This window comes from Electrona antarctica (assembly GCF_951216825.1).
Source record: "Electrona antarctica genome assembly, chromosome: 8".
NCBI lineage: Eukaryota > Metazoa > Chordata > Actinopteri > Myctophiformes > Myctophidae > Electrona > Electrona antarctica.
The window spans coordinates 42,439,606-42,456,917 of record NC_136789.1 but is presented as its reverse complement, the minus strand read 5'-3'; the positions used below and the strand labels follow the sequence as shown (position 1 = coordinate 42,456,917).

Sequence of the window (17,312 nt, the reverse complement as noted above, 5' to 3'; positions counted from 1 at the left end):
AATGACCAGATGTTTTTTGTAGGTCTCAAAATACAAATTTCGAACCTTATTGTTCTCATGTGAATTAGTGTTGTGGGTAAATAAGACTGTACCCTGTTTATATAGTAATTGGTTAACATATCAGAAGTTATCTTGTACCATGTCTTCTGTTCGTAGCATGAACCAAAATATGCACACATCTGGTAACATACTCACAATAAAAGCATGTCAGCCATTACCAGTGAGAAAATACCTGTAGTAATGTATGACTAAAAGATTAAGTACTTTATTTTTCCATCTTAAGAATATATGAATTACCTTGTAATTAATGTTGTATAGGGTTATACTTTGTGTGTATATATGTGTATGGGCTTATGCAATAATGACATAGCATTTATTCCAAAGTTAACATTTTTGTCCAGCTTCAGTTTTGATGAACCCTTCCGATTGTGAATAGTAATTTCAAAAGAACCCAAAACACATCTGTATTCATTGTAAATATTTAGACAAAATAATTACCAAACATATAGATTCACATTTCAAACACATAGTAAAAATATAGATTCACATTTCAAACACATAGTAAAAATAAGTAGAGACAAAGCACAGCAGATATAGTTTAAACAGTTTATTAACAAAAATGTATTATTTGTACCTTTATTGAAAGCAACACTATTTTATATATATATATATATATATATATATATATGGTTGTATTTAAAGGTTATATATAATGGTAAGTATAATAATGCCAGTAAACAGTTTGTTTTATTATCGATATATTATGTTATTGACGTTATAATGGTTAATGTTACTACTATTATCAAAAGTTATATTCTAACCTTTTACTAAATTAAACATTTTCCAGAGTGAAGCAAAAAACCTGCCTCCTATTTCAGCCAATTTAGGAGTGCACAGGGAAAAATTCTTGCACCGACCCCTTTGTTAAAAAGGCGATCAAGCACGCTCCTGGAAAATATATTCTACAAACAAGCTAATAAATCTAACTTTCTGAAAGATAGGTAAAAACTATAGGGTTGCAACTATATTGAGAAAATGTATTAGTATAATTAAGCACTTAAGCCTATTAAAGGTAATTTATTTTATTAATACATTATTTAAAGTTTAGAATTATTTTAACCATGTTATTATGATTATTAATCTCCTAAACTACTTTAGTCCAATAGTGTTACAGCCCTAAAAACAAATGGTGAGTAAAACATTATGACATCTAAAAAAAATCCTGAAAAGTAGAAAAGGTTAAAGGCAGAAAGATTAAAACATCTGTCAGTGCTGTAGCATCACTCAGCAGCTTCTGAAAAACAGAGAAAGAAGTGTTAGTTTTTTCCAAACACAAATGGTTCACAATCAACATGAATGCAATGGTATTCGCATGAAGAAACAAATTATTTAGTTACTATTTACCGATGAAAAACAGAAAAGTGTTAACGACAAAATAAGGCAGTAATAAGAATTATACTCTCAAATCTTACATTTACCATCAAAAGGTCAATAATAATAATAATAATACATTCGGAAACTTGTCCTCACAGGTTAAACTGTGAAAAACCGTTAAACCTTGAAAAGCACATTAGTAATGTCACAAAAATATCTTTTTACCACCTAAGAAACATTGCAAGAGTCAGACCTTTCCTCTCATTGGAGGACCCTGTATAGACCATCTACAACTAATGCAAAATGCAGCAGCCAGAATTGTAACAAACACCAGGACCACATTATCCCACTACTATAAATAAAGATTATTATTACCATTATATTTTCTCATCGGACACCAGAGCATGGTCACCGTCTGGCTATGAAGAACATAACCGGTGCGAAAACATGTCTGTGGAGCGTGTCAGATGAAACGTGTTGCGGTGGTTATTATTATTATATTTTCTCATCGGACACCAGAGCATGGTCACCGTCTGGCTATGAAGAACATAACCGGTGCGAAAACATGTCTGTGGAGCGTGTCAGATGAAACGTGTTGCGGTGGTTATTATTATTATATTTTCTCATCGGACACCAGAGCATGGTCACCGTCTGGCTATGAAGAACATAACCGGTGCGAAAACATGTCTGTGGAGCGTGTCAGATGAAACGTGTTGCGGTGGTTATTATTATTATATTTTCTCATCGGACACCAGAGCATGGTCACCGTCTGGCTATGAAGAACATAACCGGTGCGAAAACATGTCTGTGGAGCGTGTCAGATGAAACGTGTTGCGGTGGTTATCATTATATTTTCTCATCGGACACCAGAGCATGGTCACCGTCTGGCTATGAAGAACATAACCGGTGCGAAAACATGTCTGTGGAGCGTGTCAGATGAAACGTGTTGCGGTGGTTATTATTATTATATTTTCTCATCGGACACCAGAGCATGGTCACCGTCTGGCTATGAAGAACATAACCGGTGCGAAAACATGTCTGTGGAGCGTGTCAGATGAAACGTGTTGCGGTGGTTATCATTATTATATTTTCTCATCGGACACCAGAGCATGGTCACCGTCTGGCTATGAAGAACATAACCGGTGCGAAAACATGTCTGTGGAGCGTGTCAGATGAAACGTGTTGCGGTGGTTATCATTATATTTTCTCATCGGACACCAGAGCATGGTCACCGTCTGGCTATGAAGAACATAACCGGTGCGAAAACATGTCTGTGGAGCGTGTCAGATGAAACGTGTTGCGGTGGTTATTATTATTATTCTCGCTCCTATGCCACCAAAATGTGGTACGCCCTACCAACAGTCATTAAGACATGCGAATCCCTTGACTCCTTCAAAACCGCTCTCAAAGGGCACCTACGGACGGCTGCAATTCGAAACGGCCCCTGTAAAATCGGAATCCCTCAAACACGGACGCAAGGACAACACAAGAGACGGTCACGGCCACACAGCCAACTCAAGGTACGGCCACTGAGCCGACTTGGGGACCCAACGCAAGGACAACACAAGAGACGGTCACGGCCACACAGCCAACTCAAGGTACGGCCACTGAGCCGACTTGGGGACCCAACACAAGGACAACACAAGAAATGGTCACGGCCACACAGCCAACTCAAGGTACGGCCACTGAGCCGACTTGGGGACCCAACGCAAGGACAACACAAGAGACGGTCACGGCCACACAGCCAACTCAAGGTACGGCCACTGAGCCGACTTGGGGACCCAACACAAGGACAACACAAGAAATGGTCACGGCCACACAGCCAACTCAAGGTACAGCCACTGAGCCGACTTGGGGACCCAACGCAAGGACAACACAAGAGACGGTCACGGCCACACAGCCAACTCAAGGTACGGCCACTGAGCCGACTTGGGGACCCAACACAAGGACAACACAAGAAATGGTCACGGCCACACAGCCAACTCAAGGTACAGCCACTGAGCCGACTTGGGGACCCAACGCAAGGACAACACAAGAGACGGTCACGGCCACACAGCCAACTCAAGGTACGGCCACTGAGCCGACTTGGGGACCCAACACAAGGACAACACAAGAAATGGTCACAGCCACCTCAAGGTACGGCCACGGAGCCGACTTGGGGACCCAACGCAGCTCCTCCAAGGAAATCAAACAAATGGAGCTGAACTTGAATCCCCCCCACCAATCAATCAATCATATTTTCTCATCGGACACCAGAGAATCGTGTGGCTTCACTACTCATGTTCGGAGGATAATACGCAATACACAGGATTGTGGTAGCTGTAGTAAGTACGCAGCACTCCAGACTGTAGACATTGCTGTGGTCTGGAGATGTACATGTGATCCAACAGCGTGTTCTTGTCTGTGGTCGCCTCCTTGATGAGTTGTGCATATCCTCTGGAGTCTAGCAGCCTGCTTATGGGCCCACCAAAAGTGGGCCCTTGAAGTAGATCTTCATTAAAATCTCCACAGAGTACGATGGGATGGTGGTCCATAATTTCTAAGCCGTCCAGGAGGGCCTTCAGGTTGTCCAGGAACGGGTCACCGTAACGTGGTGGTCTGTACACCGCAGCGATCAGAAGCTTGACAGGGGACTCGATCTTGACGACCACAAACTCCATGTTTGTCACATTGAAAATGTTCCGCCTTTCACTAGCCTGGAAATGGTCCTTCACATACACAGCCACACCTCCGCCGTTCTGTTCTGCACGGTCAGGGTTGCTTGCGTATGACACGTGTCTGTTGCGGCTGAACATGGTGTATCCATCCAATTGCAGACCGTCATCCACAACAGAGCCAGTGAGATGGGTTTCTGTCAAGCACAGGACATCTGCAAGTGGAAATTCGTGATGTTGCCTGATGTCCTGAATGTGAGCCCGTAAGCTTTGCGTGTTGTGATGGACAATCGTCAGCGTTTGCGCTTGGCCCATCTTCTCTCGAAAATGCAACAGTGGCATGACACTGTCCAGTGAGGCGGTCTTCATGGATTCCAGGGCGGCTGTGATTTCCGGATCAGCGTAGATTTTCTTCTCATCAAAGTCGATGATGTGCAATCCTTGCAATGACGTTGTCCTACTGAGGGCAACGTAGGCCATGCCTGGTTGGAAGATCCGTTTCAGGGAAACCACGGCGGATTGCGTAGTCATGCCTTGGACTTTGTGAGCTGTGCAAGCATATGCCAACTTGATGGGAAATTGCCTGCGAATCACTTTCTGGTCACTCAGGTATTCCTCCACCCTTATGATGTGCACTTGCTTAGCGCCAGGTGTAGTTCTGCGATATTTCAGCCCGGCATCAGGCTTGTCTAGCAGAAGCCAAAGCTTGGCTACCGTAGTGCCGTCCTGGTTCACCAGATACTCGACACTATCGATCTTGCCAAATGTCCCGTTGACAAGGCCATCTTCCACATCTATGTTCCTGATGATCATGACAGGGGCGCCTTCTGCAACTTGCAAATTGTCAAGAAGGTCCTTTTGCTGTCCTGTACAGGCTCTGTTAAGACGAGTCATCTGGTGATTCCGCTCATCTCTCCTGTAGTCTTCTGCAGGTATGTCAACGATGTGGGTGTGGAGCTCAGACAAGGACTTGTTGTTGTGTGCCGCAACTTCTTTGTTGGTTGCGAAGATGTGCACAACATCCTTGGGACAAAGGTGACGCTCAGTCACTCTCTGAGCAAGAAGATCTTTGTCTGCAACACTCAGCGGATCCTTCTTCCCTTTGACTCTCAGCCGATTGAGAAGTTCTGCGTAGGGCACATCATCTTTCTGTCGCATGATCTCCGTCAACGTGATCATCTGAAAGTGTTCGTGCAAAAGGTCCGGTTTGCATTCCTCGAGCACGCAGAGCGGTTTCCCTTGTGACGTTGGAGGGAGCTGGTGAAAGTCACCTACTGCAAGCACAGACATGCCTCCGAATGGCATCTTGCTGCCTTTAATCTCTTGCAGTCTCCAGTGGACGAAGGCAAACAAGTCTTTGGAAATCATCGACACCTCATCAATGACGATGATCTGCGCATTCCCCAGCTTCGCTCGCATGTCATCCAATCTATTTCCCAAGCCTGTGTAGGGGGGTTTGAGGCTTCTTGGCAACTTCAACAGGGAGTGCAGAGTGTTCCCTGAGATGTTGTATGCTGCAGTTCCAGTGAACGCAGACAGCAGCACTGTGGGCGTAGATGGATCAGTGTCTTCAAACAGTCTGGGGAGTCGACGGAGAATTCTTGTTCCCTCACCGTAGACGCACCTTATCAGGTGTGATTTGCCAGTTCCAGCACCTCCAGTGACAAAGTAAAAGAACGGGTCGGGGTTCTGCTCGTTCACGCTCTTCAAGCACCAGTCACGTACAGAGTGAAAGATGGAGGCTTGTGTCTGGTTGAGGTTTCGACACATAGTGAGCAGATGATCCAGGCTCACCTGTGGGGCCGATACAGCAACATGTGTAATATTAGGCACGTCTTGAGCACTGAACTCTGGCACGTCGTCTCGTTCCTCATCATCCAGCGGAATTTCATCTTGTTGGGCAAGACATTCCAATCGATCGAGCTCATTTTCTGCTGCAATGTCGGCCCACGCGTCTTCAGCAGGGCCATTCTTCAGGAACTCCTCCATGGCTTCTTCGATCGATTCACTGTGTTTCTCGAACTTCTTCCTGTTCCTAGCAACAATTATATTGGCTCCCCAAACCTCATCTGTTCCAGGTAATCTCACAGACGCGTTGTGGTAGAACTCTGTGTAGGAGGGGAAGGTTCCGGTTTTCAGCGATGTTTGGTAGCGATGGGGAAGGTAGACTTTAAGCAGGGTGCCATAGTATTTTTCGGGTTCCTTCTGTTCCGAAAATTTCGCATATCTGATGACTGCGGGGTAGCCAACCTTTTTGCGCTTCCTCATGGTTCCCATGTTGTCGGCGAGCTTTACGCAATCCCGCTGTTTAGCTTCATCACCGTACACAACCCTGTAGTCGGATGCAAATTCAGCTAGACACATGTTGTCAAACTCGGGGGATTTGGGTCTGGCATTGTATCTGTCCAGACATCCTGTCATCCATACGTGTTCTGAATCGTCTGGTCTTTTCTGCAGCGTGCTGAGCGGGAGGCTCATTCTCATGGCATCGTCATCCGTGGGGAGGAAGATAACTTGCCGGGAGCATTTCTTCAAATGCAAACTGCAAGTCCGGGCGACTGCCTCCTGTGCGCTAACCTGTCTGTTTTTGACATAGGAGTGAACCAGTTGGTTCATTGCATCTCTCTCGCTCACTTTCGTGGGGTCTATTCCAACCACTACTTGCTTGAGAAGTTCGCCCATCTCACTTTCGGCCTTGGATATGTAGGACAGCATGTAGGAGATGCAGACATAGTGGTCCAGGACAAACTGGATATCCATGTTCGCATTCCAGGCCTTCAGCAAAACTGGGTTGTAGTTATTCACAAAGCCGTCCTTCACTCCACGCTTCATCAAGAGGACATGTGTCTTCCTCATGTCTTGAAGAGAGGCATTGTACTCTTCCCGAGTCAAATTGCACTTTGCCAGCAAGTCCGCTAGGTCAGTCACTTCTGATGTGCCATCAATCAGCATATCAAACAGTGGTTTGAGTTTGGCCATAGAAGCTTGCGTCTGTGCCGTCCGTTTTTTGCCTAAGCCTTTTGCACCGTCCTTTGCCTCCTTTCTTGCACTCTTATTTGCTGCATCATTTCCAGCCGTTGCGCCATCATCCAAATCTTTTTCAAGTTCTTCCTGAATTGGATCAACTGGTGTCGGGTTTGTGATCCACGTTTTGTCCACTGGTGGTTTTGGGAATCCAAACCTGCATGTCTTGCGACCTTTCCTACACGATTTGGTATGGTTTCTGCTGTGCATCTGAACCTCTGTGACAATTTTGTAGAGTATGGGATCTTCGTTCGGATCAGGCAGCTGGCACTTAATGTAGCGGTCTGCAAACTCGCAAATCTTCTCGTCTGAGTCTTCTCCATATACGGGGGCGTCGGCTATCCACATTAAACAATGCAAATGAGGGGACCCTCTTGCTTGGAATTCCACGCGATGGAACCAATCGATGACGCGTCCAATTGGAAGAGCCTCCTTATCAAACAGCACGTTTCTATAATACGAAAAAACTCGCTTGTCAAACATGCGCATGGTCGTCACTGCATTGCTTCTGAGGATGTCGCATTTGTCATTCCAGTCCAGCTTGTCGAAGTCCACTATTTGGCCTTGCTGTGCTTTGATTGCCTTTATAACCTCCGGCCATCTGAACTCTGCAGCACTTATGGTCAAAAAGAAGGTGGGTGGACCTATCTGACGGACCATGGCAAACAAATCCAACATGGTCTTCTGCCAGTAAGCTGGAGTCCCCCTCATTGGCGACATGAATCGTGTTGCGTCACGGTTTTTGACCAGTCGCTCGACTTCAGACTTGTTCTGCAACATCTTGTTGTTGATCCGGCGACCATCTTTGGTTTTGGGTTTGCCTTTTCTCAATTGGATTGAGATGGTGTTTTTTGCCAAGTGTGTCTCTGAGACAAACTGTGCAAAGAAGAGATAGGTTTGGTCTCTTGCAAAACGTGCGTCAGCACCGAAAAGTCTCGCGTTGAAGTACCTGCTTGGGGACAGTTTGACCCTTCTCTTCCGATCAAACGTGTTCTCTCCAGTGGGAAACAATGTCGGGAAGGCCTTTGCTTCGAGGTTAGGGACTGTGCTGTAGCTGACAGGCTTGTTTCCTTCCGCTGGGGCTATGGTGAATATGCCATCTCCAAATGTCATCATGTCCTGCCCAATGTCGTCCGGTTGCAGGCAACTGTCTAGGCCATGTCCAGGTCTCAGCACATCTTGCTCATCCTCAGCACTGGGTGGATGCTGATCCACTGTCCGTGATGAGTCGAGAGCTTCCGTAGAATCAGCCACTTCCATCATTTCGGCCTCATCACAACTGTCCATGCCGTCGTCTGTGGCCGTCTGTTCAGAAGCGGGTAGTTCTTCAAGCGGGTCTACCACAGCTTCACCACTGATGTCGTCCTCGTCTCGGATTGTGATGTTCCTGTAGTCGGGGTGTGTCTCGATGAGTTTCCTCAGAGCCAAAACTACATTCCTCACATTGACAGTGTGAAACAAATGATGGCCTTTGTACCGCAGACGTCGCTTCAGCTTCACTCTGTACAAACCAGATGAGTCGAGCCTTCTGGGTAAGGCGTTTATGGTGGTTTCCACGTTTGATGGTACACACACCACAGCACCATGTACAGCTCCTTGTTTGCCTTTAGGGAGAGTGAGAATCTTGGCAAATGGGATGTCTAATGCTGTCATTTGTCTTTCCAGAACATTCAGTTGGCAAAGCTCTGGAGGAATGGCTGCTAGCTCCAAGTTGTTTGCAACAGCTATGTCTGGCATTCTTCCTGCTAGTACAATTCTGTGACAGCATTTACATATCCACTCTCTATGTCTTTCTTTAGGTACAGTGCACTCTTCTGGGCCTCCGCATTCATCGTCACAGAAATGAACGTATTTTCCAGTCAAGCATGCTGCAACTACGTCAAGGTTTGTCTTGTACTTTTCCCGATGACAAGGGTCCACTTGACCAGAGAACAGCGCCCGGTGGCACGTTGTGCACACAAATGTTGGTCCATCTTCTATGTCTGCGTGGAATTTCGCTATACAGCAGTCTTGGAGCTGCTTTTCTTGTAAAGCTTTCCTTGCTTCCTTTTCAAGGCGCCTATCTTCTACTCGCCTCTTGTTGTCTTCAACGCGCAGTCTGAGCTGCACTCGACATAACTCCATGTACCTTCTTTTTAACTTCAAGGCTTGGCGCATGTCACGGCGCATCTTGAAGAACGCGTCCGTTTTGCATTTGTGGGCCATGTAGAACTTCATGTGTTTCCTGAACTTTTCTTTGAACGCCTCATCTGTATTGTACCTCATTTTGTTATATGCCTTGCGCTTCCCCCTGAACTTCTCATCTGTACTGTACCTACTATTGTCATATGCCTTGCGCTTCCCTCTGAACACCTCATCTGTCTTGAACCTGTCCTTCTGCTTCTGCAGTTCCTTTACTCTGAAATTCAGATCTTTGCTGTATTTGCTTCTGAAGTATGCGCTGTTGTATCCTTTTTGCTTAGCCTTGAATTCTGCATCTATGATGCACCTCTTTTCCCTGTACTTCCTGATATATTCCTTTTTCCTGGCCCTAACATCTTCAATTGAGTTTGTCTGTCTTTGAGTTGTTGGTTTCTGTGAATCAGTTTTTTTTCTCAGTCGTTTGTGTCGCCGCCTTTTGTTCAGTTTGTGAAAAGTGTTAGATGATGAAATGCTCCACTGCAGAGAAGGCTTGTTGCTTGATGGCGCAGTGTTTGTTTCATGCCTGCTAGTTGAGGGTGACGGGGCATTTGTCTCTACATGGGGTGATGGGGCATTTGTCCGTACAAATGTCACTGGCATGAAGTCAAACAGCATTTTGTCAATAGGTATGGAATGTACGCTGGCATTTAGATGGTCAATTTTAGCAATCAGATCATCCAAGTGAGTGAAGGTCATCATTACTGCTGTTCCTCCTTGCCACGGAGCTAAAGGTAGGCCATCAGCATTTCTGCTGTGCGGGTCAAACATGCCATATCTTCCCGACGCGTCTCTAAATACAGCAATTGTGTATGGCGATATTGTAAGCAGTGCATGCGTCACATTTGCAGACAAACACTGGAGTCTTGCATGAAGATTCAGCAACCAATGCTGCTGTCTAGTATCTCCTGCTTCTCTCATGTATCCCGTCTCCACATTCGATTTGATCACAGAGTAATGATTGTGTTCCGTTTCCACATCGAGAGGCGTTTCCTCCATCGACAGGAATTTGCTCTGAAACAGGTTCCGTCTTTTTAGTCTATTGATTGTTCTTCTATACAGACGGTCGCCCATGTCCAGTATCTTGTTGAGATCATCCCTCCTCAACTCAAGTCCCTCATTTTGCTGTGCCAGAAATGTGAGAGCCATGCATGTACACTGCTTATTCCTTGAAAAATTGGGATATAAATTATGAGCCTGGCTTCTGGATGCTTGCACAGAGATCACAGCAGGTGGTTGAACGAGTGGTTCATGCACAGGGTCCCTGTTGGAAAGGTCAATGGCATGCACACCGCTGTCTTGTTCATTAACTTCATGACGCTGAGCTTTTTTTGGAGAAGGCTGCACGAGTGGAGAAATTGTCTCCTGTTTCTTATCATTGACTTCCTCGACTGAAGCGCTACCGTTTGGCGATTGTGAAAGGTTGGCCTTAGCAGGGCTATTAGCCCAGAATTTCTTTTTAGCCGCAGATCTCTGCTTCGGACGAGGCATGATGTCACAATGTTATGTGACAAAATAATAAGTGTTAAAAAAAAAATCACAATTCACCTGTAAATATGCAGTCTATAAATCTAATCAAGAATTGACTTACTTACCGTTAATTACTTACCGTTAAATATATGTAGTTTCCAACTAACTAAGAATGAACTTACTTACCGTTAAATATATGTAGTCTCTAACTAACCAAAAATGAAATTACTTACTGTTACTATATGTAGTCTCTAACTAACCAAGAATGATCTTTCTTACCGTTATATATGAAGTCACTGGTGTAGCTGTTCAGACCTGATGACCTAAGCAGTAAAAAAAATATATAGTTCAGACTAGAGACTACATTTTGACTTGTTTCATTGTCTTTTAAATAACAGTGGAAAAGTACAATTGGAGTGAAGCAATATGTTAATGTTTACTGAAGGTTCTGTAATTCTGTAAACCACAGAATAGAGCATGATATGCAATGACACTCATCTGAAATAGGCAAAATTAGAATAGCAATGTGGTATCATAACACAAAAAAGCAACCCCAGTGACAAACTGAATTTAGTATTGCAACCACTAACTAACGTTACCATTTATTTCTAAGAGTAGGAAGGTAACATTTGTAAAATGTGTGGACACAGGATGCAATTAAAGTGGTGAAGTGTTGAAAGCTAATAACATGTAGTGGCATGGAGGCATGTCAGGCACCAATCCCATTATGTAAACTAGAGTAGACATCACATAAGGTCAATGTCCTAACATCAATCACCGTGGTTTGTTAATTAGCAGAGTTAAATTTAACGGTATTTAGGCGACATATTTAAAGACCTCCATGTAAGTTATGTGAAGTCCATAAGATGGTCACATAGGTCATCAATTTCACCATAACACTGCCATGCTGGAGTGACAGAGTGTGAGTGAGCAAGTGGCCAAGATTTTTGGTATTTGAATTTTGCTTTAGGATTCTTTACAATTAACTGAATGATGTCAAAGAAGTGTCCATTTGCTAACAATAAAAAAGTATGCAAGTGACAAACCTAGTGACGGACCAGTCCGGGTCACCACAGGCTGTGGTGACCAGTGACAGCTGTCTCCCTCTCTGGAACTGTACACTGTATTTTACACACACACACACACACACACACACACACACACACACACACACACACACACACACACACACACACACACACACACACACACACACACACACACACACACACACAGTAGAATTGTTAGAGTATAGTATAACCATATAGTATATCATTATTACATGGGTCTTCACAGTGATGTAAATAGGTTTTCAATGTAATAGGTCCTGGGACTCAGGGGTGGTCTGTTAGATGGGTCCCAGTGACATTTGATGAGTCCTACTTCAACAATGTTAGAGTACAGTACTGCAGTGCTTGTCAAAGTGGGGTCCAGAGACCCCCAGGGGTCCTTGAGAGTTCCAGGGGGTCCCCAGCTAAAAGATATATAGACTGGAAGCAGATGGTCCCTTGTATCTGTATATCTGAGAACGTACAAATGGCCGCTGGGTCCATTTGGTTAATTTGTACACAGAGTTAAATTGACATTGGTTTTACAATATAGATTGGGGTGCCAGAGAAATAGAAATGTCATTAAATGGGGGTCCAAGCCAAGGCCTAATACATGCCAGTTTGACATCTATTAGGCCTGGGACTAGGTTGACATGTATTGGACCCCAGATCCTTGAAATTCAAATAATTGAGAATCACTTGTTACGAATCTTGTATGGGTGTTGCTGCCCTGGCATATATTTTCAAATGTTGGTCTGTGGGCTAATAAGTATCAATTTGGGGGCCCTTGATATGAAAAGGTTTAAGAACCACTGCAGTACTGAACACACACACTTTTTATACAAAATGTTTTACAAACATAGCAGATGTACAAGCTCACAAGGCATCTGTAGTAGGGATGTGAAACGACTCATATTTGGCAAATAAGTCGAGGCCGCAAATCAATGCGTCGATGGATTTTTTTTCCTTTTGTGTTTTGTGGCGCAACAGTTGAGGAGAACGCAACTATGCATTAATGTAAGCAACACAGCGTATGCAGCAGCATCCATATGTTTAGTTCAACCACACTGAACCCAACACAGTTTTTTTTGTTCCTCTGTCATAGTTTTCTTCAACAAAAACACTGCCTTTCCCACTGGTCTCTTTCACAAGGCGCTGCTGCGCAGTATACATTTTTTACAAACATGTATACACCACGCGTCATCCACGACGCTCTGTGAGCTCCTCGGTCTGCTATCTTAGGTGTGTGACATGCTAGTTTGACATGCATTAGGCCTCAGACCCCAAGGTCCTTGACATTGAAATGGTTGAAAACCACTGCTCAAGCTGTAAAGACCTTCTCGTTTGGGGGTGCCTTCCCTGGCATATATTTTAAAATGGGGGTCTGTATGCAATTTGGGGGTCCTTGACATGAAAAAGTTTAAACACTGCAGTACCGAGTACAGTATTGCATTCCAGGACCCCCGGAGTGACATGATTGCATCATTAACAATTAGCCATTATCCGCATTCTGAAGGGAACATTTGCTGAAAGTAGCAGATTTTCTAGCTCCCTTTTGCACAACCTAGACCCCTGGTATAGAAAAATCACACCTGTGTGAAGTGGGGGTCCCGGGGGGGGGGGCGCAAGTTCCAGACCCACAGGAACGCACCCAGGGTGCCGGCCCGATTCTGGTGAGCCGCCCCTTGTCCGAAACGGTTGAGAAGTGACAGATTTACCGTGTGGGGGTCCCTCTACTGTACTGTACTGTAATGGCACACCCGAAATCACCATATATACAGTTAATATGTGCGTGTGTTGGGTTGCGCACAGGTGGTGAAAAACAACCATGCTGTTTTCGTGCTCAGACACACCCACCCAGCCAGGCAGGCACCCAGACAGGCACCCACACACAGCTCTGTAATGAAGTGGCTGCACCACTGAAAAAAATAACACACTGATATCAGAACAGCCCAAAAAGCCACCTGGTTATAGAACCAGTGTCCTGTTCTTCAACCAACTAAACCCAGTAGAGCAGTGGTTTCCAAATGTTTTCATGTCAAGGACTTTTTACAGCCCTAGCAGTGATTCTCAACCCATTTAATTTCAAGGACCCCCAGTTTGACATGCATTAGTCTACAAACCCCCATTTAATGGCATTTCTATCTCTGTGACCCACTGGAACTCCCTCAAGGACCCCTGGGGTCGCGGGACCCCACTTTGGGACGCCCAATTTGTAAAATCAATGTTCATTTTACTCAATGTTCATTTGGTTCCATTTGTTACGGGTCCATTTGTACACTCAGAGTTACAGACACATAAGAGTCCATTTGGTTCCAAACTATCATTTTGCTGGGGACCCCCTGGAACTCCCTCAAGGACCCCTGGGGGTCCCCGGACCCCACTTTGGGAAACACTGCAGTAGACTACAACAAGAAACAACAAACTATATAACCAACACCAGGTTACCCCATTTAGACCTGAGGATGATTATGCAAATGCCCTCTAAATTTAAACAGTTTTCTGAAAACCCTATGTTTCTATGAGTCGTTCTCAAACATTTTCATGTCAAGGACCCCCAAAAAAATGTAATTGGCCGCCGACCCCGATCTGAAAATATGTTGTTCTAGGGACCTCCCAGAAGCAAAGATTTGAGTTAAAAACATTCGCTCCGATAGAATATATTCAAGGATTTGCACCACATTTTCACGATTTTTCAAAAATAGCAGATCTACAAGCTCATGAGCTTGTAGATCTGCTATTTTTATAACATAATGCTTAAAACACCAAAAGGGGTTACCGCCCATAATGGGTTATACAACCAATTAATTAGCTAGCATCCCCATTCTGAGGGGAACATTTGCTGAAAGTAGCAGCTCTACAAGCTCCCTTTTGCACAATGTAGACCTTTGGTATAGAAAGAAATATCACACTGATATCAGAACAGCCTAACAAGCCACCTGGTTATAGAACCAGTGTCCAGTGCAACCAACTGAAGCCAGTAGAGCAGTGGTTCCCAAACGCCCACTAATTAGCCCATAACCTCATTTGAAAATATATGCCAGGCCCAGGGACACCCATAAGAAAGATTTTTATGGCTCTAGCAGTGATTCTCAACCAGTTTCATTTCAAGGACCATGCATTAGTCTACCGACCCCCATTTAATGGCATTTCTATCTCTGGGACCCCCAATTTATATTGTAAAATCAATGTTAATTGAACTCGACTGTACAAAATGGAACCAAATGGACCCTGGTTCCATTTGTACACTCTCAGAGTTACAGACCCATAAGGGTCCATTTGGTCCAAACTTTCATTTTGCTGGGGACCCCCTGGAACTCCCTCAAGGAGCCCTGGGGGGGGGACCACTGCAGTAGAGTAGAACAAGAAACAACTATACAAACACCAGGTTATACAACCAATGCCCAGTTCACAGAACAGCCTAGTAACCACTACTAAACATACCATGTTTAGTACACATACAACCACCAGTAGCGCGCACACACACACACCACACACACACACACACACACACACACACACACGGGGGGGGGGGGGGGGGGGGTCCGCGGAGTTCGTGTTAGTATGCGTGGACGGTGGGATACAGTGACACACACACACGGGGGGGGGGGGGGGGTCCGCGTTAGTATGCGTGAATTATTATCTCTTCTTTTTTACAACAAGTTCTAACTTCTACATGGATTTTATTGTATATAACGTCGGATGAGGTCTGATGCGGCCATGCAAAATGATTATGGCGTGTAGACGATGGATTAACCACACACACACACACACACGCACACACGCGGGGGGGGGGGTCCGCGGAGTTCGTGTTAGTATGCGTGGACGGTGGGATACAGTGACACACACACGGGGGGGGGGGTCCGCGTTAGTATGCGTGGACGGTGGGATACAGTGACAGACATTCAACTGTGTTACCGTCTGTTAACCATGCTCCGCTGTTATGCGCAAAGTAGTTCCCTAGAGAATTCTGAGGCAACGTCCAAATTATTATCTCTCTCTTTCTTTTTTACAACAAGTTCTTGACTAACTCCTACATGGATTTTATTGTATATAACGTCGGATGAGGTCTGATGCGGCCATGCAAAATGATTATGGCTTGTAGACGATGGATTAACCACACACACACACACACACACACACACACACACACTGATTAAGAAAAGTATTTGTTTGGAACTTACCTCCGATCTTGTTCCTGTAAGCCACAGAAAAGGACACACAAAAAAACAGCAAAAGAAGAATACAAAAAATAGCAGTTGTACAATAAATCCAGAGAAATTGCAGTTGTTAGAAAGTTTGGGAACTTTGCGGATCAAGTCAATTTCGCTCCAAAAGACGTCTGTGTCGGCTCAGTGTCTGAGAGAAATGAGTGACGGAGAGAAATGTTCAAACGCCAACAAAATTCAGCCAATTGGAACGCAGCTCCTGAGTGTCAATTGATTACCATGCCAGCTGTACCCATTTTATTGATTGTCTCAGTAAACTAAGTGAAGACGCCAAGAGACTGCACGTGTCCGTCTGGCTGAGTGACAGTCCCCATTAGCCCGCCTACTGTATCCGGTTATTTGTGCACATACAGGTCGTCAAACGGAAGACCATTTCCGTATCCTCTTCAGACAGGATACAACATTTCACAGAAGCGAAGGAAGCTTGATTTAAGTATTTATTAACAGTTTGCAGAATTACAGTACATTAATAATAAACCTAGCGTGCATGTTTAGTGGCTCAATAGTAAATCCATGTCGCCACCTGATTAAAATATGAATGCTTCTAAAGACCCTTAAATAGACGTTGTTGACATTAGTGATATGCGACTTTCAATCATCCTTTGGGGGAGGGGGGGGGGGGGGGGGGGGCTCTTCTTCTACACGCGTAAATAGAATGTGACTGAACGGTGCCAGACGCCTAACTATCGCTACTGCCCCCTGGCGGCGGATAAGATATAGAGCCGTCCATTACAATGTCAAATCAGGTCTGTGATCATGTATAAATGATTGGGAAGGGATTTATCCCCCAAAAAACGTATGCATAGATTATTTTTCATAAATAATGATAACACAGTAGGCCAGGGAGATTTTTTTTATTAGACTGGTCTAGGCAATAGCCTAATAATAATAATAATAATAATAATATGAATATGAATATGAATTGTGCTAGCCAATTACAAGGTCAAGTTACCCCTGTGATCATGTGTAAGTATTTCGGAGGAGATTTATCCCCCCAAAACCATGTTTTGGCTACAAATGGTTACATTTTTCGCATTCGCGGCGCCCCCTATGGACGAAAAAAAGCCCTCCCAGTAATTTTGCCAGCAAATTACAATGTCACATCACCCCTGCGATCATGCATAAGTAATTAAGTATTTCGGAGGGGATTTATCCCCCAAAAATCATGTTTTTGCGACAAACGGTTACATTTCTCGCATTTGCGGCACCCCCTATGGATGAAAATAGAATTGCTTTTGGTACTTGGTTGATTGAACCACCCGCGACATGTGATTCAAATTTGGGATGGATCGAACATTTCGTTCGTGATTTATGGCATTTTTTGTAAAATAGGC

The 17,312-nt window shown here is 44.6% G+C and overlaps 2 protein-coding genes across 11 annotated transcripts in view; one reads left to right on the top strand and one right to left on the bottom strand.

The window, feature by feature from the left end:
* Window positions 1-17,312, top strand: part of LOC306928533 (RNA-binding protein Musashi homolog 2) — a 324,724-nt gene that overhangs the window by 98,892 nt on the left and 208,520 nt on the right. The gene's annotated exons all lie outside the window — the stretch shown is intronic.
* Window positions 3,396-15,986, bottom strand: LOC306928517 (uncharacterized protein). The gene is made up of 3 exons (XM_079508713.1): window positions 15,934-15,986; window positions 11,747-11,821; window positions 3,396-11,023 (listed from the first exon to the last, which is right to left on the bottom strand). Exon 3 carries the CDS (start codon window positions 10,719-10,721, stop codon window positions 3,648-3,650), a length of 7,074 nt encoding a protein of 2,357 aa, XP_079364839.1. The 5' UTR covers window positions 10,722-11,023; window positions 11,747-11,821; window positions 15,934-15,986; the 3' UTR covers window positions 3,396-3,647.

Excerpts from the sequence above, each read along its gene's own strand:
- LOC306928517 (XM_079508713.1), bottom strand. The coding sequence starts at position 10,721 with ATGCCTCGTCCGAAGCAGAGATCTGCGGCTAAAAAGAAATTCTGGGCT.